The 25,435-nt window shown below is 48.9% G+C and overlaps 1 protein-coding gene across 2 annotated transcripts in view; it reads left to right on the top strand.

Annotated features, from left to right (window-relative positions):
* Positions 1–25,435, top strand: part of LOC106590004 (AT-rich interactive domain-containing protein 4B) — a 202,320-nt gene that overhangs the window by 161,302 nt on the left and 15,583 nt on the right. For both annotated transcript variants that reach the window (XM_082970601.1, XM_082970600.1), the window contains 3 exons: positions 1,424–1,595; positions 5,677–7,527; positions 21,851–21,961. In XM_082970601.1, coding sequence (XP_082826727.1) covers positions 1,424–1,595; positions 5,677–7,527; positions 21,851–21,961 — 2,134 coding nt within the window. The remainder of the gene's footprint in view (positions 1–1,423; positions 1,596–5,676; positions 7,528–21,850; positions 21,962–25,435) is intronic.

Genomic DNA, 25,435 nt, shown 5'->3' with positions numbered 1-25,435 from the left:
TAATTCACTGTATCACAATTCCAGTGGGTCAGAAGTTTACATACACTAAGTTGACTGTGCCTTTAAACAGCTTGGAAAATTCCAGAAAATGATGTCATGGCTTTAGAAGCTTCTGATAGGCTAATTGACATCATTTGAGTCAATTGGAGGTGTACCTTGAGAGCAATTTCCAAACACCTGAAGGTACCACATTCATCTGTACAAACAATAGTACGCAAGTATAAACACCATGGGACCACGCAGCCGTCATACCGCTCAGGAAGGAGATGTGTTCTGTCTCCTAGAGATGAATGTACTTTGGTGCGAAAAGTGCAAATCAATCCCAGAACAACAGCAAAGGACCTTGTGAAGATGCTGGAGGAAACAGGTATAAAAGTATCTATATCCACAGTAAAACGAGTCCTATATCATCATAACCTTAAAGGCCACTCAGCAAGGAAGAAGCCTCTGCTCCAAAACCGCCATAAAAAAGCCAGACTGCGGTTTGCAACGGCACATGGGGACAAAGATCGTACTTTTTGGAGAAACGTCCTCTGGTCTGATGAAACAAAAATGGAACTGTTTGGCCATAATGACCATCGTTATGTTTGGAGGAAAAAGGGGGAGGCTTGCAAGCCGAAGAACACCATCCCAACCGTGAAGAACGGGGGTGGCAGCATCATGTTGTTGGTGTGCTTTGCTGCAGGAGGGACTGGTGCACTTCACAAAATAGATGGCATCATGAGCGAGGAAAATTATGTGGATATATTGAAGCAACATCTCAAGACATCAGTCAGGAAGTTAAAGCTTGGTTGCAAATGGGTTTTCCAAATGGACAATGACCCCAAGCATACTTCCAAAGGTGTGGCAAAATGGCAAAGCCCCATCACAAAGCCCTGACCTCAATCCCATAGAAAATTTGTGGGCAGAACTGAAAAAGCGTGTGCGAGCAAGGAGGCCTACAAAGCTGACTCAGTTACACCAGCTCTGTCAGGAGGAATGGGCCAAAATTCACCCATCTTATTGTGGGAAGCTTGTGGAAGGCTACCCGACACGTTTGACCCAAGTTAAACAATTTAAAGGCAATGCTACCAAATACTAATTGAGTGTATGTAAACTTCTGACCCACTGGGAATGTGATGAAAGAAATAAAAGCTGAAATAAATCACTCTACTATTATTCTGACATTTCACATTCTTAAAATAAAGTGGTGATCCTAACTGACTTAAGACAGGGAATTTTTACTAGGATTAAATGTCAGCAATTGTGAAAAACTGAGTTTAAATGTATTTGGGTAAGGTGTATGTAAACTTCCAACTGTAGCCATTTCAAATAAATATACCGAAGAAACAGTTGTGTTTCTGTCTATGAAGATGACGTGAGGTTACCACAAGATACACAACATTACTCTGGAGCCCTTAACATGGTCTTCCTGTCCTCCCAGAACAAAGCGGAGAGAGAACGCGACCGCCTGGAACGACTGAACGCGGACCTGGGGAGTCCGTCCCCCAACAACCTACGTGTCCCCCGCCCTTCCTCCAAACTCCTCGGCCCTGGCTATGGCTCATGTCCCGGCTTGGCCCACGAGCGCCATGTCTTCTCCAAGATGGAGGACGGTGAGAAATCACTTCTATACTCAAATGGCCTGCAAGCATTGGAGGCTGGTTAATGGAGAAACATTTTGGGGGTGGGAGATTGTAAGACCCACAGTATAGGCGTGTTTTTCAAAAATTGTCAGACAAATTGTTTAACCTAAAACGAATTTAACCTAAAACGTTTAATAAAGACATTTATAATACAATATTATGGGAAATGGGAATGAGAGGGCTACACAGCAGTGATTGGATAAAGCATGAGTTGAGGCTTGACTTAAAGTCAAAAAACAATAACACTACATTAGTTAGACAAAAGAGCTCAGAATGAGTTAGTCCAGGCAAGGCTTATAATCACATTGATGTGTAATAATGTGGTTTTGTATGTGATTGACTCTGTGTACAGTACTGACAGACAATGGACAGGGCTACTCAGTGGTCGGAGTGGATGAGAGGGTACATGAGACATGGCTTCAGTTCATATCAGGAGAGAGTTGACACTGGTAGTGGCGTGGTCATCGCCTCTTAGGGAACAGGAGAGGACTCGGCTGGAGATAGGGAACGGGGGGGGGACTCAGCTGGAGTACGGAACGGGAGGGGACTCAGCTGGAGTAAGGGAACGGGAGGGGACTCAGCTGGAGTAGGGAACGGGAGGGGACTCAGCTGGAGTAAGGGAACGGGATGGGACTCAGCTGGAGTAAGGGAACGGGAGGGGACTCAGCTGGAGTAGGGAACGGGAGGGGACTCAGCTGGAGTAGGGAACGGGAGGGGACTCAGCTGGAGTAAGGGAACGGGAGGGGACTCAGCTGGAGTAGGGAACGGGAGGGGACTCAGCTGGAGTAGGGAACGGGAGGGGACTCAGCTGGAGTAGGGAACGGGAGGGGACTCAGCTGGAGTAGGGAACGGGAGGGGACTCAGCTGGAGTAGGGAACGGGAGGGGACTCAGCTGGAGTAAGGGAACGGGAGGGGACTCAGCTGGAGTAGGGAATGGGGGGGGGCTCAGCTGGAGTAGGGAACGGGAGGGGACTCAGCTGGAGTAAGGGAACGGGGGGGGGCTCAGCTGGAGTAAGGGAACGGGAGGGGACTCAGCTGGAGTAGGGAACGGGAGGGGACTCAGCTGGAGTAGGGAACGGGAGGGGACTCAGCTGGAGTAAGGGAACGGGAGGGGACTCAGCTGGAGTAGGGAACGGGGGGGGACTCAGCTGGAGTAAGGGAACGGGAGGGGACTCAGCTGGAGTAAGGGAACGGGAGGGGACTCAGCTGGAGTAAGGGAACGGGAGGGGACTCAGCTGGAGTAGGGAACGGGAGGGGACTCAGCTGGAGTAAGGGAACGGGAGGGGACTCAGCTGGAGTAAGGGAACGGGAGGGGACTCAGCTGGAGTAAGGGAACGGGAGGGGACTCAGCTGGAGTAGGGAACGGGAGGGGACTCAGCTGGAGTAAGGGAACGGGAGGGGACTCAGCTGGAGTAAGGGAACGGGAGGGGACTCAGCTGGAGTAGGGAACGGGAGGGGACTCAGCTGGAGTAAGGGAACGGGAGGGGACTCAGCTGGAGTAGGGAACGGGGGGGGGCTCAGCTGGAGTAAGGGAACGGGAGGGGCTCAGCTGGAGTAGGGAACGGGGGGGGGCTCAGCTGGAGTAAGGGAACGGGAGGGGGACTCAGCTGGAGTAAGGGAACGGGAGGGGACTCAGCTGGAGTAAGGGAACGGGAGGGGACTCAGCTGGAGTAAGGGAATGGGGGGGGGCTCAGCTGGAGTAAGGGAACGGGGGGGGACTCAGCTGGAGATAGGGAACGGGAGGGGACTCAGCTGGAGTAAGGGAACGGGAGGGGACTCAGCTGGAGTAAGGGAACGGGAGGGGACTCAGCTGGAGTAAGGGAACGGGAGGGGACTCAGCTGGAGTAAGGGAACGGGGGGGGGCTCAGCTGGAGTAGGGAACGGGAGAGGACTCAGCTGGAGTAGGGAACTCAGCTGGAGTAGGGAACGGGAGGGGACTCAGCTGGAGTAGGGAACTCAACTGGAGTAGGGAACGGGAGGGGACTCAGCTGGAGTAGGGGACTCAGCTGGATGTAGGGAACGGGAGGGGACCCAGCTGGAGTAGGGAACGGGAGGGGACTCAGCTGGAGGTAGGGAACGGGAGGGGACTCAGCTGGAGTAGGGAACTCAGCTGGAGTAGGGAACGGGAGGGGACTCAGCTGGAGTAGGGAACGGGAGGGGACTCAGCTGGAGTAGGGAACGGGAGGGGACTCAGCTGGAGTAGGGAACTCAGCTGGAGTAGGGAACGGGAGGGGACTCAGCTGGAGTACGGAACGGGAGGGGACTCAGCTGGAGTAGGGAACTCAGCTGGAGTATGGGAACGGGAGGGGACTCAGCTGGAGTAAGGGAACGGGAGGGGACTCAGCTGGAGTAGGGAACGGGAGGGGACTCAGCTGGAGTAAGGGAACGGGAGGGGACTCAGCTGGAGATAGGGAACGGGAGGGGACTCAGCTGGAGTAAGGGAACGGGAGGGACTCAGCTGGAGTAGGGAACGGGAGGGGACTCAGCTGGAGTAGGGAACGGGAGGGGACTCAGCTGGAGGTAGGGACGGGAGGGGACTCAGCTGGAGGTAGGGAACGGGAGGGGACTCAGCTGGAGGTAGGGAACGGGAGGGGACTCAGCTGGAGTAAGGGAACGGGAGGGGACTCAGCTGGAGTAGGGAACGGGAGGGGACTCAGCTGGAGTAGGGTACGGGAGGGGACTCAGCTGGAGTAGGGAACGGGAGGGGACTCAGCTGGAGTAGGGAACGGGAGGGGACTCAGCTGGAGTAGGGAACGGGAGGGGACTCAGCTGGAGTAGGGAACGGGAGGGGACTCAGCTGGAGGTAGGGAACGGGAGGGGACTCAGCTGGAGTAGGGAACGGGAGGGGACTCAGCTGGAGTAGGGAACGGGAGGGGACTCAGCTGGAGGTAGGGAACGGGAGGGGACTCAGCTGGAGTAGGGAACGGGAGGGGACTCAGCTGGAGGTAGGGACGGGAGGGGACTCAGCTGGAGGTAGGGAACGGGAGGGGACTCAGCTGGAGGTAGGGAACGGGAGGGGACTCAGCTGGAGGTAGGGAACGGGAGGGGACTCAGCTGGAGTAGGGAACGGGAGGGGACTCAGCTGGAGTAGGGAACGGGAGGGGACTCAGCTGGAGTAGGGTACGGGAGGGGACTCAGCTGGAGTAGGGAACGGGAGGGGACTCAGCTGGAGTAGGGAACGGGAGGGGACTCAGCTGGAGGTAGGGAACGGGAGGGGACTCAGCTGGAGTAGGGAACGGGAGGGGACTCAGCTGGAGTAGGGAACGGGAGGGGACTCAGCTGGAGGTAGGGAACGGGAGGGGACTCAGCTGGAGTAGGGAACTCAGCTGGAGTAGGGAACGGGAGGGGACTCAGCTGGAGTAGGGAACTCAGCTGGAGTAGGGAACGGGAGGGGACTCAGCTGGAGTACGGAACGGGAGGGGACTCAGCTGGAGTAGGGAACTCAGCTGGAGTATGGGAACGGGAGGGGACTCAGCTGAAGTAAGGGAACGGGAGGGGACTCAGCTGGAGTAGGGAACGGGAGGGGACTCAGCTGGAGTAGGGAACGGGGGGGGCTCAGCTGGAGTAGGGAACGGGAGGGGACTCAGCTGGAGTAGGGAACGGGGGGGGGCTCAGCTGGAGTAGGGAACGGGAGGGGACTCAGCTGGAGGTAGGGAACGGGAGGGGACTCAGCTGGAGTAGGGAACGGGAGGGGACTCAGCTGGAGGTAGGGAACGGGAGGGGACTCAGCTGGAGTAGGGAACGGGAGGGGACTCAGCTGGAGGTAAGGAATGGGAGGGGACTCAGCTGGAGTAGGGAACGGGGGGGGGGCTCAGCTGGAGTAGGGGTACTTTGAGGGCAAGAGTATTTTACTTGTTCAAGTGTAGTGACTCTAATGCCTTTGGAAACTGTAGAAGAGTTGTTTGGAATGAAATAGAGTTGTTTTTGGAATGAAAAAGAGTCCTAATCCATTAATAGATTTGGAATGCATTTAATTCCAAACAACTCTATTTCAAGTCTCCTAGACTGAATGCTAGTATAGTGATATGAAAAACATGTTGTTTCCTTTCAGCCTCAGATAGTTCAACAGATGACATTGATCACCAGGATGAGGAAGGTGATTGTGAAGACGAAGATGACCGTCCAGGGGGGCGCTGCGGTCTCAGAAAGGGGGTTCCCCCTGAAACACCTCACGCCTTAGACCACTGGGAGGGTGCCACCTTTACCGATGTCCCCAAAACCCCATTGGTCGCAGGAAATGGCCAAGAACCAATCAACAAAGATGCCCCGGAGGCGGTGAAATGGCGAAGCCAACCAGAGTTTGAGGGTGAGAGAGAGGGGCCTGGTAGCTCTGCCTCAAGGAAGAGGAAGTCAGAGGGAGCACCCGGGACGCGGTCTGAACGCACCCCTAAAGGAGCCCTGTCCAAAACCAAGCTCCCCACCCGAAGCATCAGGAACGCTGACTGGCTGTCGAGAGACCCCAGGAAGGCCGAGGAGAGAGGAGGAGGGGGGCCAGTGGAGGAGAGAGGCGGACCAGCAGGAGGAGGAGGGCCAGGGGAGGAGAGAGGAGGAGGAGGGCCATGCGAGGAGAGAGGCGGACCAGCAGGAGGAGGAGGGCCAGGGGAGGAGAGAGGAGGAGGAGGGCCATGCGAGGAGAGAGGCGGACCAGCAGGAGGAGGAGGGCCAGGGGAGGAGAGAGGAGGAGGAGGGCCATGCGAGGAGAGAGGCGGACCAGCAGGAGGAGGGCCAGGGGAGGAGAGAGGCGGACCAGCAGGAGGAGGAGGGCCAGGGGAGGAGGGAGGAGGAGGGCCAGGGGAGGAGAGAGGCGGACCAGGAGGAGGAGGAGGGTCAGGCGAGGAGAGAGGCGGACCAGCAGGAGGAGGAGGGCCAGGCGAGGAGAGAGGAGGAGGAGGGCCAGGGGAGCAGAGAGGAGGAGGAGGAGGAGGGCCAGGGGAGGAGAGAGGCGGACCAGCAGGAGGAGGAGGAGGGCCAGGCGAGGAGAGAGGAGGAGGAGGGCCAGGGGAGGAGAGAGGCGGACCAGCAGGAGGAGGAGGGCCAGGGGAGGAGAGAGGAGGACCAGGAGAAGGAGGAGGCTCTTCCAGTAGCAGCTCAGACGATGAAGGAGGAGCACCACCTCCCACTGATCCCAACCAATCAGAGACCGACCGAGAGAGAGAGCAACCCAGTTCCTGTCCAAAATCCAAACCTTCCCCCTCCAAGAAGTACAACGGCATGAAGGACAAGATCGACAAAGGAGGCGGGAGTGGCAGTGGCGCCCGCCCTACGGGATTCTGGGATATTCCTGAGAAGAGGGCCAAGATGGCTGCTACAGCGGATGAGAGGGAGAGGCAGGTGGGTGGGGGGCGCACCAAGGGCCAGAAAGATGTGTGGTCCAGTATTCAGGCCCAGTGGCCCAAGAAGACCCTGAAGGAGCTGTTTTCTGACTCCGACACAGAGGCTGCTAACTCACCTCCTCCCCCTGGACCGGCCCAGTCCTTCTCATCAGGCCTGGAGGAGAGGGAGAGCAAGGGGGAGCGGAACGGGGATGGAGACGAGGCAGGAGGCGGCCCGGAGAGGGAGGACCCCGACACCTCAGAGGAGAACCAGGAGAAGAAAGAGAGGAGGAGTGAGCAGGAGGAGTTCCCCTCCAGCGGCTCTAACTCAGTCCTCAACACCCCTCCTACAACCCCAGAGTCCCCCTCCATGGAGGGTATTAGTAGTGGGGCCATTGCGCAAAGCTCTGGGAGTGGTTCAAACTGGACTCAGCCCTCCTCTCCTCCCCCCTCCACAGGGGCCCCTGCACTGGGTAAAACCCCCTCCTCTGACCCCCTGACTCCAGGACGCCCCAACCCCCTGCCGGGTCACAGTGAGACAGAAAGCAGTATGGTGGAGGTGGAGAGTCTGGACCAGGACTTACCCCCAGGTAAAGGGGTGGGGTGGCAGGTTGCCTAGTTCAGGGGTCTACACTATGGAGACAGTAGATCTGGAGACAGTAGATCTGGAGGCAGTAGATCTAGAGACAGTAGATCTGGAGACAGTAGATCTGGAGACAGATCTGTATCTGGAGACAGTAGATCTGTATCTGGAGACAGTAGATCTGTATCTGGAGACAGTAGATCTGGAGACAGTAGATCTAGAGACAGTAGATCTGGAGACAGTAGATCTGGAGACAGTAGATCTGGAGACAGTAGATCTGGAGACAGTAGATCTGGAGACAGATCTGTATCTGGAGACAGTAGATCTGTATCTGGAGACAGTAGATCTAGAGACAGTAGATCTAGAGACAGTAGATCTAGAGACAGTAGATCTAGAGACGGTAGATCTGGAGACAGTAGATCTGGAGACAGATCTGTATCTGGAGACAGTAGATCTGGAGACAGTAGATCTGGAGACAGTAGATCTGGAGACAGTAGATCTGGAGACAGTAGATCTAGAGACAGTAGATCTGGAGACAGTAGATCTGGAGACAGTAGATATGGAGGCAGTAGATCTGGAGACAGATCTGTATCTGGAGACAGTAGATCTAGAGACAGTAGATCTGGAGGCAGTAGATCTAGAGACAGTAGATCTGGAGACAGATCTGTATCTGGAAACAGTAGATCTAGAGACAGTAGATCTAGAGACAGTAGATCTAGAGACAGTAGATCTAGAGACAGTAGATCTGGAGGCAGATCTGTATCTGGAGACAGTAGATCTGTATCTGGAGACAGTAGATCTGGAGACAGTAGATCTGGAGACAGTAGATCTAGAGACAGTAGATCTAGAGACAGTAGATCTGGAGACAGTAGATCTGGAGACAGTAGATCTGGAGACAGTAGATCTGGAGACAGTAGATCTGGAGACAATAGATCTGGAGACAATAGATCTGGAGACAGTAGATCTGGAGACAGTAGATCTGGAGACAGTAGATCTAGAGACAGTAGATCTGGAGACAGTAGATCTGGAGACAGTAGATATGGAGGCAGATCTGTATCTGGAGACAGTAGATCTGGAGGCAGTAGATCTAGAGACAGTAGATCTGGAGACAGTAGATCTAGAGACAGTAGATCTGGAGACAGTAGATCTGGAGACAGTAGATCTGGAGACAGTAGATCTGGAGGCAGATCTGTATCTGGAGACAGTAGATCTGGAGGCAGTAGATCTGGAGACAGTAGATCTAGAGACAGTAGATATGGAGGCAGATCTGTATCTGGAGACAGTAGATCTAGAGACAGTAGATCTGGAGACAGTAGATCTGGAGACAGTAGATCTAGAGACAGTAGATCTGGAGACAGTAGATCTGGAGACAGTAGATCTGGAGACAGTAGATCTGGAGACAGTAGATCTGGAGACAGTAGATCTGGAGACAGTAGATATGGAGGCAGTAGATCTAGAGACAGTAGATCTGGAGACAGTAGATCTAGAGACAGTAGATCTGGAGACAGATCTGTATCTGGAGACAGTAGATCTGTATCTGGAGACAGTAGATCTGTATCTGGAGACAGTAGATCTGTATCTGGAGACAGTAGATCTGGAGACAGTAGATCTGGAGACAGATCTGTATCTGGAGACAGTAGATCTGGAGACAGTAGATATGGAGGCAGTAGATCTGGAGACAGATCTGTATCTGGAGACAGTAGATCTAGAGACAGTAGATCTAGAGACAGTAGATCTGGAGACAGTAGATCTGTATCTGGAGACAGTAGATCTGGAGACAGTAGATCTGGAGACAGTAGATCTAGAGACAGTAGATCTAGAGACAGTAGATCTAGAGACAGTAGATCTGGAGACAGTAGATATGGAGACAGTAGATCTGGAGACAGTAGATCTAGAGACAGTAGATATGGAGGCAGATCTGTATCTGGAGACAGTAGATCTGGAGACAGTAGATCTGGAGACAGTAGATCTAGAGACAGTAGATCTGGAGACAGTAGATCTGGAGACAGTAGATCTGGAGACAGTAGATCTGGAGACAGTAGATCTGGAGACAGTAGATCTGGAGACAGTAGATATGGAGGCAGTAGATCTAGAGACAGTAGATCTGGAGACAGTAGATCTAGAGACAGTAGATCTAGAGACAGTAGATCTGGAGACAGATCTGTATCTGGAGACAGTAGATCTGTATCTGGAGACAGTAGATCTGTATCTGGAGACAGTAGATCTGGAGACAGATCTGTATCTGGAGACAGTAGATCTGGAGACAGTAGATATGGAGGCAGTAGATCTGGAGACAGATCTGTATCTGGAGACAGTAGATCTAGAGACAGTAGATCTAGAGACAGTAGATCTGGAGACAGTAGATCTGTATCTGGAGACAGTAGATCTGGAGACAGTAGATCTAGAGACAGTAGATCTAGAGACAGTAGATATGGAGACAGTAGATCTGGAGACAGTAGATCTGGAGACAGTAGATCTGGAGACAGTAGATCTAGAGACAGTAGATCTGGAGGCAGTAGATCTGGAGGCAGTAGATCTGGAGACAGTAGATCTGGAGGCAGATCTGTATCTAGAGACAGTAGATCTAGAGACAGTAGATATGGAGACAGTAGATCTGGAGACAGTAGATTCCCCCCAAAAGTGATTTTTTTTGTAGTAATAACTACACGGTTAACAGCTGGTAGCCTTTTCTCCTCAAATGTCCTTATGGGAGTGAATACGTTAAAGCAGCATATTAAACTGGGATAATGTTGTAGCTTACGCTGGCGAGTAGGCTATAAGAATATTTGCCCGTCCAAATGATTTATAAATCGTATTATTTTACATGGGAGAGCTGTGGGAAGCTAAAAGGCTAGCTAGCTTGCTGTTTTTAGTCAGTTAGCTAGCAAGCTGCTGGTGAACAAACGAAACCACACAAAACAAGGTCAGGTAAAACCTAAACTTTCATTACATGTCGGCCAAACTATTATTTAAATATGCAATTGGTTTTCTTTCATATTAGCTTAAATGTTTTCAACATTTACATTTCAGTCGTTTTAGCAGACGCTCTTATCCAGAGCGACTTACAGTAGTGAATTCTTGACATTTCATACATTTTTTTTTCTTTCTTCTTCTTCCCCGTACTGGTCCCCCCGTGGGAATCGAACCCACAACAGGAAAATCTCTATCACCCCCTTTGTTGAACGTTGCTATTTGTCATGTTATGGTAACGTGTGTCATGTTACCTAAAGGTGTCCCCTTCTCCAGAAACTCTAGCCAATCACACGCACGTATGTAGATCAATGTGAAGCTGAAGAAGAGGTCGGTACTACTGCTGCTCCACTGTTCTACCTAAATCACGATTTAGACCCACCTGCTGTCCCAAGTCCATTAGTCCCACCTGCTGTCCCAAGTCCATTAGACCCACCTGCTGTCCCAAGTCCATTAGACCCACCTGGTGTCCCAAGTCCATTAGACCCACCTGGTGTCCCAAGTCCATTAGACCCACCTGGTGTCCCAAGTCCATTAGACCCACCTGGTGTCCCAAGTCCATTAGACCCACCTGGTGTCCCAAGTCCATTAGACCCACCTGGTGTCCCAAGTCCATTAGACCCACCTGGTGTCCCAAGTCCATTAGACCCACCTGGTGTCCCAAGTCCATTAGACCCACCTGGTGTCCCAAGTCCATTAGACCCACCTGCTGTCCCAAGTCCATTAGACCCACCTGCTGTCCCAAGTCCATTAGACCAACCTGCTGTCCCAAGTCCATTAGACCCACCTGCTGTCCCAAGTCCATTAGACCCACCTGCTGTCCCAAGTCCATTAGACCCACCTGCTGTCCCAAGTCCATTAGACCCACCTGCTGTCCCAAGTCCATTAGACCCACCTGGTGTCCCAAGTCCATTAGACCCACCTGGTGTCCCAAGTCCATTAGACCCACCTGGTGTCCCAAGTCCATTAGACCCACCTGGTGTCCCAAGTCCATTAGACCCACCTGGTGTCCCAAGTCCATTAGTCCCACCTGGTGTCCCAAGTCCATTAGACCCACCTGGTGTCCCAAGTCCATTAGACCCACCTGGTGTCCCAAGTCCATTAGTCCCACCTGGTGTCCCAAGTCCATTAGACCCACCTGGTGTCCCAAGTCCATTAGACCCACCTGGTGTCCCAAGTCCATTAGACCCACCTGGTGTCCCAAGTCCATTAGACCCACCTGGTGTCCCAAGTCCATTAGACCCACCTGGTGTCCCAAGTCCATTAGTCCCACCTGCTGTCCCAAGTCCATTAGACCCACCTGCTGTCCCAAGTCCATTAGACCCACCTGGTGTCCCAAGTCCATTAGACCCACCTGGTGTCCCAAGTCCATTAGACCCACCTGGTGTCCCAAGTCCATTAGACCCACCTGGTGTCCCAAGTCCATTAGACCCACCTGGTGGCCAAGTCCATTAGACCCACCTGGTGTCCCAAGTCCATTAGACCCACCTGGTGTCCCAAGTCCATTAGACCCACCTGGTGTCCCAAGTCCATTAGACCCACCTGGTGTCCCAAGTCCATTAGTCCCTGATTAGAGGAGAAGAATGAAAAACTAGTAGTGGAACTGGCTTGAGGTCTAGATTTTGAATTTGAGATGCCTAGTGGTTAGAGAAGCAGGCCCAGCAACTGGATGGTTGCCGGTTCGAATCCCATGTCCGACTGCACCAACATCTCCAAGCAAATGTGTGTGTGTGTGTGTGTGTGTGTGTGTGTGTGTGTGTGTGTGTGTGTGTGTGTGTGTGTGTGTGTGTGTGTGTGTGTGTGTGTGTGTGTGTGTGTGTGTGTGTGTGTTCATATCTATTGGAAGGGACATTGTACAGCAGAAGAACAATTTCCGTCTCATACGGATCAGTAAAGCCTTCTTGTTCAGACCAGGAGCAACACCATGTGGGGGAAGGATCCCCCCTTCCTCCCAGACGGTCCAGGTAGCCCCCCGTCCTCCTCTCACAGCCACTCCAACTCTACCTGCAGTCTGGAGTTCAAATCGGTACGACAACAATGAACACAAAGCCAAAACGTAAGGAACTGGCTGCTCCTCCTCCTACAGGTCAGCCGTCAGGCTTCTTTGTGATATGGCAGAGAAATCTTCAGATCTGAATAGTTATGGGTGCGAGGGCCTAAACCAAATCAGGAATATTAGTGTTAAATTAATGAAATGGCAGGTATATCTGTACCGAGGATTTATTCTCCATCCAGACCTACTTCATGTAATGAAATGGCTTTAAGTTACCGGAGTCCTTGGCAGTTCAGATAAATTACTCTTACCAGAGCTCTACAGAGCCACTATTTTGCTCATATATATATATATGCCTAAATATTTTGCTGTGCACCTGGAAAATGAGTGGTTCTGGCTTGATTACCGCAAACATTTTGCTCCTAAAATTTATGCGCACTGTCTCTCTGCTTTCAACACCTCTAGAGCATGGATGGGCAACTGGTAATCCAATGGACGATTTTCTCATTTTTATTTATTATACAGTACCAGTCAAGTTTGGACACACCTACTCGTTCAAGGGTTTCTTTATTTTATTATTTTCTACATTGTAGAATAATAGTGAAGACATCAAAACTATGAAATAACACATATGTAGTACCCACCCGTAGCACGCTCTCCAGCAGGTATATTTCACTGGTCATCCCCAAAGCTAACACCTGCTTTGGCTGACTTTCCTTCCAGTTCTCTGCTGCCAATGACTGGAACGAACTGCAAAAATCACTGAAGTTGGAGACTTATATCTCCCTCAAAATGTATTTTATATTTGAGATTTTTCAAAGTAGACAGCTTTGCACTCTCTCAACCAGCTTCACCTGGAATGCTTTCCCAAAAGTTGAAGGAGTTCCCACATATGCTGAGCGCTTGTTGGCAGCTTTTCCTTCACTCTGTAGTCCAACTCATCCCAAATCATCTAAATTGGGTTGAGGTCAGGTCATTGTGGAGGCCAGATCATCTGATGCAGCACTCCATCACTCTCCTTCTTGGTCAAATAGCCCTTACACAGCCTGGAGGTGTGTTGGGTCATTGTCCTGTTGAAAAACAAATGATAGTCCCACTAAGTGCAAACCAGATGGGATGGCGTATCTCTGCAGAATGCTGTGGTGGACATGCCCCATGGCGCCGGAGGAGATGGCTGCCGTTTTACGGGCACCTGACCAATTGTGCTATTGTGTGTTTTCACGTTATTTGTAACTTATTTTATACATAATGTTTCTGCCATCGTCTCTTATGACCGAAAAGAGCTTCTAGATATCAGGACAGAGATTACTCACCTCGTACTGGACAAAGTTTTTTTTCTTTAACGAGTTGGACGTGAAGGATTTACTCCAGACACCCAACAAGGCCCAAATCCCCGTCATTCACATGAAGAAGAGACAGATGTCAGGGCGCCTTGTAAGGATCCGACGGTCAGTGGGTAACCTGCCTCTACCATCAGTCATATTAGCCAACGTGCAATCATTGGATAATAAGATGGATGAGATCCGATCAAGACTATCCTACCAACGGGACATTAAACGAATATCTTATGTTTCACCGAGTCGTGGCTGAACGACGACATGTATAACATACAGCTGGCTGTGTTTTCTTTCCATCGGCAAGATCGAACAGCTGCCTCTGGTAAGACAAGGGGTGTCGGTCTGTGTCTATTTGTAAATAACAGCTGGTGCACAAAAGCTAATATTATGGAAGTCTCGAGGTTTTGCTCACCTGAGGTAGAGTATCTCATGATAAGCTGTAGACCACACTATTTACCAAGAGAGTTTATCTATATTTTTCATTGCCACCACAAGCTGATGCTGGCACTAACGTCACACTCAACGAGCTGTATAAGGCCATAAGCAAACAAGAAATCGCTCATCCAGAAGAGGCGCTCCTATTTGCCGGGAACTTTAATGCAGGGAAACTTAAATCCATTTGACCTAATTTCTACCAGCATGTCACATGTGCAACCAGAGGGGAGAAAAAATTATAAAAACTCTAGACCGGCTGTTACGAATCCCTTTTTATTGTAACAGTTTTAGAAACTTCAAAGTGTTTTCTATCCAATGAATCCCTTTGGCCCTGCAGTCTAGGGGGGGATGGAAAGGAGACCCGTAACATAAATTATAATAGTGGAAAGGAACAGTGAGAACAAAAAACCACAGACAACTTAAATTTACCGTCAAACACTAAAGGTTTATTTTTAAAACACATGGTAAAGGGGGGCGGGAAGAGGGGCTGAGCTGGACCCAAGGAAAGAAACAATAATCCAAAAACACCCCTAAGCTAGCCTACCTCAATAACAGCTAGCTAACTAACCAACAATACAGTGGGTGGTCCGCCCAGTTCTAAATAGCTAGACTAGCCTATTGCAATAACAGCTAGCTAACTAACCAACAATACAGTGGGTGGTCCGCCCAGTTCTAACTAGGGTACTAAGTCAAAGTATTCCTACGGGTAATGTATGCCCATGGGCGACTTGTCTTGGTACCCCCGTTTTCCCTCCATCAAACATGCACCGCAACAATACTCACAGGATACCGGACAAAGTGACATGTAGGTGCAAAAACAAAAGAGGGCGGGAGCATACAAATAGAAAGAGAGATGGGGACACAGAGAGATTGAATGACAGAGGGATTGAGCTACAGAGAGTGAGATTGAACTTTAGAGAAAACAACTGACTGGGGTTTTTAAACCAAGGGAAAGGGCTGTGATTGGTTGAGGGAAGAGGAGCAGGTGTCTTCTGATTGGGGAATGATGATTGTCACCTGTGAGGTGAGAAGGAGAGAAAAGAAACACACAGGATACCTGTATCCGTAACACTGCCACCCTTAAAAGAGCAACCCTAGGGGGGAATGCGACCAAAGAATATTTACAAAGAATATTTACAAATAATATTTACAAGATAAATAAAGGCAACCTGACGAAACACACAAAGCATCATTTTAGTTTTTTTTAACACGAGCCGAGACCAAGCATCTGCCAATACATTTTCAGAACCCTTTTTGTGGCAGATCTCCAAATTATAATTCTGCACAATAAGCGCCCAACGCTGGTTCTGGTTGTACATCCGGTGGAGAAACACTAAGGGGTTATGATCAGTAAATACGATCACAGGTACTAGAACCAATATAAACTTCAAAGTATTGCAGAGTTAACAACAAAGCTAGAGCTTCTTGTTCGATGGTGGCATAGTTAGCCTGACATTTGTTAAATTTACGTGAAAAATACAGCACCAGCCCCTCTGGCACTAGCATCTACCTCAAGTTTAAACGCTTGTTCAAAATCCGGAGCAGCAAGTACAGGGGTATTACATGAGTGCTTTGGCAGTGTCAAGCTACCTACATAAGTAGCAGCACCAACGGTGTCGATACAGTCGTCTAGTCTGGGTAACGGGAACGAATCTGGCAGTGTGACAGAATTGACCTTTCGATAATCCGTACATAACCTGGACGTACCATCTGGTTTAGGAGCCAGAATGCAAGGAGAACTCCAAGGGCTTGAACTTGGCGTTCCAGCCAGGTCATTTTCCAACAAATATTTCACTTCATCCCTCATTATCTTCCTCTTAGAAGCATTGACACGATATGGGTGATGCTTGATAGGGGCAGCATGTCCAACATTAATGTCATGTTCCAACACGTTTGTGCGAATAAGAACGTCATTAAAGAGACATGGACAACTGTAGTAGCCTCACAATATCGTCAGCCTGTCCGTCTGTTAAATGAACCAGACCTGACTGGAGAGACAGCAGCATTTCTGAGTTGGGCAATCTAATCTGTAACACCGGCTTTATTCCACAAAACAGATGGGTACAAAGCTCTCCCTATCTGACCATAATTTGGTTCTCCTGATTCCTGCTTACAAGCAAAAACTAAAGCAGGAAGTACAAGTGACTCGCTCAATAAGGAAGTGCTAAGCTACAGGACTGTTTTGCTATCACAGACTGGAATATGTTCCAGGATTCTTCCGATGGCATTGAGGAGTACACCACATCAGTCACTGGCTTCATCAATAAGTGCATCCATAACGTCATCCCCACAGTGACTGTACGTACATACCCCAACCAGAAGCCATGGATTACAGGCAACATCCACACTGAGCTAAAGGGTAGAGCTGCCGCTTTTAAGGAGCGGGACTCTAACCAGGAAGCCTATAAGAAATCCCGCTATGCCCTCCGACCAACCATCAAACAGGCAAAGCGTCAATACAGGACTAAGATTGAGTCGTACTACACCGGCTTACAAACCATTACAGACTACAAAGGCTAAGCACAGCCACAAGCTACCCAGTGACACCAGACGAGCGAAATGACTTCTATGCTCGCTTCGAGGCAAGTAACACTGAAACGAGCATCAGCTGTTCCGGACGACTGTGATCACGTTCTCCGTAGCCGATGTAAGACCTTTAAACAAGTCAACATTCACAAGGCCGCAGGGCCAGACGGATTACCAGGACGTGTACTCCGAGCATGCGCTGACCAACCTGCGCTGGTCAACCTGTCCCTGACTGAGTCTGTAATACCAACATGTTTCAAGGAGACCACCATAGCCCCTGTGCCCAAGAACACCAAGGTAACCTACCAAAATGACTACCGACCTGTAGCACTCACATTTGTAGCCATGAATTGCTTTGAAAAGCTGGTCATGGCTCACAACACCATTATCCCAGAAACACTAGACCCAATCCAATTTGCAAACCGCCCCACAGATGATGCAATCTCTATTGCAGTCCACACTGCCCTTTCACTCCTGGACAAAAAGAACACCTACGAGAGATTATTCATTGATTACAGCTCACCGTTCGAAATCCATAGTGCCCTCAAAATGACTGCACGGCCAAGCACGACTTCAACACCATCCTTAAGTTTACCGATGACAGTGGTAGGCCTGATGACCGACAAAGATGAGACTATAGGAGGTGCCAGGATAACAACCCAACTCAACACGATCAAGACAAATGACATTGTGGACTACAGGAAAAGGAGGACCAAGCATGCCTCCATTCTCATCGACTGGGCTGTAGTGGAGCAGGTTGAGAGCTTCAAGTTCCTTGGTGTCCACATCGCCAACAAACTATCATGGTTCAAAAAACACCAAGCCAGTCATGAAGAGGGTACCACAATACCTATTCCCCCTCAGGAAACTGAAAATTTGGCATGGGTCCTCAAAAGGTTCTACAGCTGCGCCATCTTGAGCATCCTGACTGGTTGCTTCACCGCCTGGTATGTTAACTGCTCGGCCTCCGACCGCAAGGCACTGCAGAGGGTACTGCGTACGGCCCAGTGCATCACTGGGGCCAAGCTTCCTGCCATCCAGGACTTGTATACCAGGCGGTGTCAGAGGAAGGCCCCTCCAAAAAATTGCAAAAGACTCCAGCCACCCTAGTCATAGACTGTTCTCTCTGCTACCACACTGCAAGTGGTACCGGAACACCAAGTCTAGGTCCAGAAGACTTAACAGCTTCTACCCCCAAGCCATAAGACTCCTGAAAAGTTAATCAAGTGCCTACCTGGACTATTTGCATTGTCCCCCCCCACCCCCATTTTTACACTGCTGCTACTCTGTTTCTTTACCTACATATTACCTCGACTCTGTACCCCCTGTATATAGCCTCATTAGTTATTTTATTGTTGCTCTTTAATTATGTTATTTTTCTGTTTTCTTTTATAAATGTTTTCTTCTTAAAACTACATTGTTGGTTAAGGGCTTGTAAGCATTTCACTGTATGGTCTACAAATTAGTTAAGTGTACCTTGAATTCGAAATAAATTAGTGTCACCAGCAAAGCACCCCCACACCTCCTCCTCCTCCATGCTTCACGGTGGGAACCACACATGCGGAGATCATTTGTTCACCTACTCTGCGTCTCACAAAGACATGGCGGTTGGAACCAAAAATCTCAAATTTGGACTCATCAGACCAAAGGACAGATTTCCACCGGTCTAATGTCCATTGCTCGTATTTCTTGGCCCAAACAAGTCTCTTCTTCTTATTGGTGTCCTTTAGTAGTGGTTTCTTTGCAGCAATTCGACCATGAAGGCCCGATTCACGCAGTCTCCTCTGAACAGTTGATGTCGAGATGAGTCTGTTACTTGAACTCTGAAGGCAACTCTGGGTCCTCCTCCTTTGGGTTGCAATTTCTGAGGCTGGTGACTAATGAACATCCTCTGCAGCAGAGGTACTCTGGGTCTTCCTTTCCTGTGGCGGTCCTCATGAGAGCCAGTTTCATCATAGCGCTTGATGGTTTTTGCGACTGCACCTGAAGAAACTATTCACATTTCTGGCCAGATTGACTGACCTTCATGTGTTAAAGTAACGATGGACTGTCGTTTCTCTTTGCTTATTTGAGCTGTTGTTGCCGTAATATGGACTTGGTCTTTTACCAAATAGGGCTTTCTTCTGTATACCACCCCTTTCCTCGCTTTAAGCACCAGCTGTCAGAGCAGCTCACAGATCACTGCACATAGCACATCTGTAAATAGCCCTCCAACTACCTCATCCCCATACTATTATTTATTTGATTTATTTTGCTCCTTTGCACCCCAGTATCTCTACTTGCACATTCATCTTCTGCACATCTATCACTCCAGTGTTAAAATAGCCTCCAACACTCTACCTGTGGTAAATTCAATTGATTGGACATGATTTGGGAAGGCACACACCTGTCAATAAAAAGGTCCCACAGTTGACAGTGCATGTCAGAGCAAAAACCAAGCCATGGAGGTCGAAGACAGGATTGTGTCGAGGCACAGATCTGGGGAAAGGGACCAATACCCCAAAAATGTTTCTGCAGCATTGAAGGTCCCCAAGAACAGTGGCCTCCATCATTCTTAAATGGAATAAGTTTGGAACCACCAAGGCTCTTCCTAGAGCTGGCCGCCCGGCCAAACTGAGCAATCGGGGCGAGAAGGGCCTTGGTCAGGGAGGTGACCAAGAACCCGATGGTGACTCTGACAGAGCTCCAGACTTCCTCTGTGGAGAACCTTCCAGAAGGACAACCATCTCTGCAGCACTCCACCAATCAGGCCTTTATGGTAGAGTGGCCACACGAAAGCCACTCATCAGTAAAAGGCACATGACAGCCCGCTTGGAGTTTGCCAAAAGGCACCTAGAGGAGTCAGAGAAATGAGAAACAAGATTCTCTGGTCTGATGAAACCAAGATTGAACCCTTTGGCCTGAATGCCAAGCATCACGTCTGGAGGAAACCTGGCACCATCCCTAAGGTGAAGCATGGTGGTGGCAGCATCATGCTGTGGGGATGTTTTTCAGCAGCAGGGACTGTGAGACTAGTCAGGATCGAGGGATAGATGAACGGAGCAAAGTACAGAGAGATCCTTGATGAAAACCTACTCCAGAGCACTCAGGAACTTAGACTGGGGCGAAGGTTCACCTTCCAACAGGACAACGACCCTAAGCACACAGCCAAGACAAAGCAGGAGTGGCTTAGGGACAAGTCTCTGAATGTCCTTGAGTGGACCAGCCAGAGCCCAGACTTGAACATTTTATTATTAATACATTTGTTTTCTCTTTGTCATTATGGGGTAGTGTGTGTGTAGATAGTTTTTTTCCAATTTAATCCATTTTAGAATAAAGACTAATGTAACAAAATGTGTAAAAAGTCAAGGGGGCCGAATACTTTCCAAATGCACTGTGTGCGCACACACACACACACACCTTCAAATTAGTAGATTCGGCTGTTTCAGCCACACCCGTTACTGACAGGTGTATAAATAGAGCACACATCCATGCAATCTCCATAGACAAACATTTGCTGTAAGATGGCCTTACTGAAGAGCTCAGTGACTTTCAAATGTGGCACCGTCATAGGATGCCACAAGGCAGTTTGGTCAAATCTCGGCCCTGCTAGAGCTGCCCCGGTCAACTTTAAGTGCTGTGATTGTTAAGTGGAAACGTGTAGGAGCAACAACTGCTCAGCTGCGTAGTGGTCAAGGTCACAGAAGGTCACAGAACGGGACCACCGAGTGCTGAAGTGTGTAGAACTTACTACCGAGTTCCAAACTGCATCTGGAAGCAACGTCACCACAAGAACTGTTTGTCTGGAGCTTCATGAAATGGGTTTCCATGGCCGAGCAGCAGCACACAAGCCTAAGATCACCATGCGCAATGCCAAGCGTCGGCAGGGGTGGTGTAAAGCTCACCGCTATTGGACTCTGGAGCAGTGGAAGTGATGAATCACACTTCACTATCTGTCAGTCCGACAGACAAATCTGTGTTTGGCAGATGCCAGGAGAATGCCCCAATGCATAGTGCCAACTGTAAAGTTTGGTGGAGGAGGAATAATGGTCTGGGGCTGTTTGTCATGCTTCGGGCCCCTTAGTTCCAGTGAAGGGAAATATTGACGCTACAACATACAATGACGTTCTAGACGATTCTGTGCTTCCAACATTGTGGCAACAGTTTGGTGAAAGCCCTTTCCTGTTCCAGCATGACAACGCCCCCGTGCACAAAGAGAGGTCCATACGGAAGTGATTTGTTTAGATTGTTGTGGAAGAACTTGACTGGCCTGCACAGAGCCCTGACCTCAACCCCATCAAACACCTTTGGGATGAATTGGTACGCCGACTACGAGCCAGACCTAATCGCCCGACCTCACTAATGCTCTTGAGGCTGAACGGAAGCAAGTCCCCGCAGCAATGTTCCAACATCTAATGGAAATCCTTCCCAGAAGAGTGGAGGCTGTAATAGCAGCAAAAGGGGGGGGACCAACTCCATATTAATGCCCATATTAATGCCCATGATTTTGGAATGAAATGTTCAACGAGCAGGTGTCCGCATACTTTTGGTCACGTAGTGGATTTATACTTAAAAATATAAAAAGCAACAGTTTAAAGAGTTACATGTTACTCCCCGTTTCGCTCCATTTAAGAAATGTTTTGCAACAGGCGAGGGATGGAGAGGGGGCAGGCAGAACCGTACACATATGTCTTGGTAATCTGTCTTGCATCCCTGGCAAATTCACCAGTTTAGCGTAAAGTTCACCTCTTCTGGTTTTATTTAAATGACCCAACTTTCCCATGGCCTTTATAGCCTGTTGTCTAGTTAGGCTACAACACAGAAAATATGTTTTGTGATTACTGCACTGTGATTTTAATGTGAAGGAAAAAAAAAAACATTGTTTTTCTGTTTTGGATTTTTTTTTTTTTAACGTTAAGGATCCAAAATTTTGATTAAAAGTTCACATCTAGTTAAAGTGATAGAAAGCTTAGCAGATATTGACTACTCTTGTTCCTCTTTCCATTTTAGTTTGGAGATGTTTGACAGGCTTTGTTTGTTTATACACTTTCACTCAAGTCTCCCCTGTCCTTCCCGTCTTCACCTTCCAGTGTCTGCCAGTCACAAGCGTCAGAAGGAACAGCAGGCAGGTGGAGCAGCGAAGAAACCCAAACCAAACAGAAAGAGCTCAGTGCCTCCCAGGAAGAACAACAGGAAAACTGGTAAGGAAGAACAGCACCACTAGGTACTGAGGAATCTGGCCCCCCGCTAGGGCATCTGGGCCTTCTTTAGCTAGGTAAGTCAGTTCATTACAAATGGGGAATACTTTTACCAAAAGGCCTCCTGTGGGGGACAGGGACCTGGGATTCAAAAAATAAATAAATATAAATATAAATATAGGACAACACACATCACACACACACACACACATCACACACACACACACACAACACACACACACACACACACATCACAAAAAGAGAGACAACACCACATAACAAGTGACCAATAAGACAACACAGCATGGCAGCAACACAGCATGGCAGGAACACAACATGGCAGCAACACAGCATGGCAGCAACACAGCAAGGCAGCAAGGCAGCAACACAGCATGGCAGCAACACAGCATGGTAGCAACACAGCATGGCAGCAACACAGCAAGGCAGCAACACAACATGGCAGCAACACAGCATGGCAGCAACACAGCATGGCAGCAACACAGCATGGCAGCAACACAACATGGTAGCAACACAGCATGGCAGCAACACAACATGGTAGCAACACAGCATGGCAGCAACACAGCATGGCAGCAACACAGCATGGCAGCAACACAACATGGTAGCAACACAAAACCAGGTACAAACATTATTGGGCACAGACAACAGCACAAAGGTCAATAAGGTAGAGACAACAATACATCACACAAAGCAGCCACAACTGTCAGTAAGAGTGTCCATGATTGAGTCTTTGAATGAAGAGAGCGACCAAGGGATGTATGTGCTTTGGGGACACTTAACAGAAGTGACTAGCAGAACGGGTGTTGTATGTGGAGGATGAGGGCTACAGTAGGGAGCATTGGTGGCAAATCTGATGGCAGAATGGTAAAGAACATCTAGCCACTCGAGAGCACCCTTACCTGCCGATCTATAAATTATGTCTCCGTAATCTAGCATGGGTAGGATGGTCCTCTGAATCAGGGTTAGTTTGGCAGCTGGGGTGAAAGAGGAGCGATTACGATAGAGTTAACTAAGTCTAGATGTAACTTTAGCCTGCAGCTTTGATATGTTCTGAGAGAAGGACAGTGCACCGTCTAGCCATACTCCCAAGTACTTGTATGAGGTGACTACCTCAAGCGCTAAACCCTCAGAGGTAGTAATCACACCTGTAGGAAGAGGGGCATTCTTCTTACCAAACCACATGACCTTTGTTTTGGAGGTGTTCAGAACAAGGTTAAGGGCAGAGAAAGCTTGGACACTAAGAAAGCTTTGTTGTAGAGCATTTAACACAAAATCCGGGGAGGGGCCAGCTGAGTGGAAGACTATCACCTGCACATAAATGGATGAGAGAGCTTCCTACTGCCTGAGCTATGTTGATGTAAATTGAGAAGAGCGTGGGGCCTAGGATCGAGCCTTGGGGTACTCCGTTGGTGACAAGCAGTGGCTAAGACAGCAGATTTTCTGACTTTATAAATTGCACTCTTTGAGAGAGGTAGTTAGCAAACCAGGCCAAAGACCCCTCAAAGACACCAATACTCCTTAGCCAGCCCACAAGAATGGAATGGTCTACCATATCAACAGCTTTGGCCAGGTCAATAAAAATAGCAGCACAATATTGCTTAGAATCAAGGGCAATGGTGACGTCATTGAGGACCTTTAAGGTTGCAGTGACATCATAACCAAAGTGGAAACCAGATTGCAGACCAGAGAGAATACTATAGACATCAAGAAAGCCAGTCAGTTGATTATTGACACGTTTTTCCAACACCTTTGATAAACAGGGCAAAAGAGAAATAGGCCTATAACAGTTTGGGCGATCATGCTGATCCTCTTTATTTAAAGAACAAACCGTGACTGTCTTCAAAGCAGTGGGAACCTCCGCAGAAAGGAGAGACAGGTTAAAAAAGGTTGGAGATAGGCTTGGCGATGATAGGAGCAGCAACCTTAAAGAAGAAATGGTCTAAACCATCTGACCCAGATGTTTTTTTGGGGTCAAGTTTCAGGAGCTCCTTTGGCACCTCAGACTCAGTGACTGCCTGCAGGGAGAAACTTTGTAGCAGGGCAGGGGAAAAAGAGGGAGAAGCATCGGGGATAGTCACATTGGAAGGGCTGGGAGATGAGGAAATGTTGGACTGGCAAGAAGGCATGGCTGAGTCAAATAGGAATCCTGACTTAATGAAGTGGTGAATAAAGAGCTCAGCCATGTGCTTCTTGTCAGTAACAACCACATCATCAACATTAAGGGACATGGGCAGCTGTGAGGAGGAGGGTTTATTCTCCAGGTCTTTACCGTTTTCCAGAACTTCTTGAGGTTAGACCCACAGAGAGAGAACTGCTCCTTAAAGTAACTTTGGCCTTCTAGATGGAAATAAGTGCACTCAGGCTCATTTGCCTGAACGACAGCCAGTCAGCCTGAGTATACTTGTGCTGAGCCTGTCGCCAAATGCAATTCTTGAGGTGGAGTAACTCTGCAAGATCGCGGTCGAACCAGGGGCTGAACCCGTTTTTAATTCTCATTTTCTTTATGGAGGTTCGTTAACATTGAAACACTGAAAATATCAAAAAAAGAAGGTCCTTCGACAGAGGGGATCAAGCTGATTCTATACCATTTAACAGAGGGGATCAAGCTGATTCTATACCATTTAACAGAGGGGATCAAGCTGATTCTATACCATTTTACAGAGGGGATCAAGCTGATTCTATACCATTTAACAGAGGGGATCAAGCTGATTCTATACCATTTAACAGAGGGGATCAAGCTGATTCTATACCATTTAACAGAGGGGATCAAGCTGATTCTATACCATTTAACAGAGGGGATCAAGCTGATTCTATACCATTTAACAGAGGGGATCAAACTGATTCTATACCATTTAACAGAGGGGATCAAGCTGATTCTATACCATTTAACAGAGGGGATCCAGCTGATTCTATACCATTTAACAGAGGGGATCAAACTGATTCTATACCATTTAACAGAGGGGATCAAACTGATTCTATACCATTTAACAGAGGGGATCAAGCTGATTCTATACCATTTTACAGAGGGGATCAAGCTGATTCTATACCATTTAACAGAGGGGATCAAGCTGATTCTATACCATTTAACAGAGGGGATCAAGCTGATTCTATACCATTTAACAGAGGGGATCAAGCTGATTCTATACCATTTACAGAGGGGATCAAGCTGATTCTATACCATTTAACAGAGGGGATCAAGCTGATTCTATACCATTTAACAGAGGGGATCAAGCTGATTCTATACCATTTAACAGAGGGGATCAAGCTGATTCTATACCATTTAACAGAGGGGATCAAGCTGATTCTATACCATTTAACAGAGGGGATCAAGCTGATTCTATACCATTTAACAGAGGGGATCAAGCTGATTCTATACCATTTAACAGAGGGGATCAAGCTGATTCTATACCATTTAACAGAGGGGATCAAGCTGATTCTATACCATTTAACAGAGGGGAT

This window comes from Salmo salar, chromosome 28, assembly GCF_965601325.2.
Source record: "Salmo salar chromosome 28, fSalSal1, whole genome shotgun sequence".
Lineage (NCBI taxonomy): Eukaryota > Metazoa > Chordata > Actinopteri > Salmoniformes > Salmonidae > Salmo > Salmo salar.
This window is presented reverse-complemented; position numbering and strand designations above follow the sequence as displayed.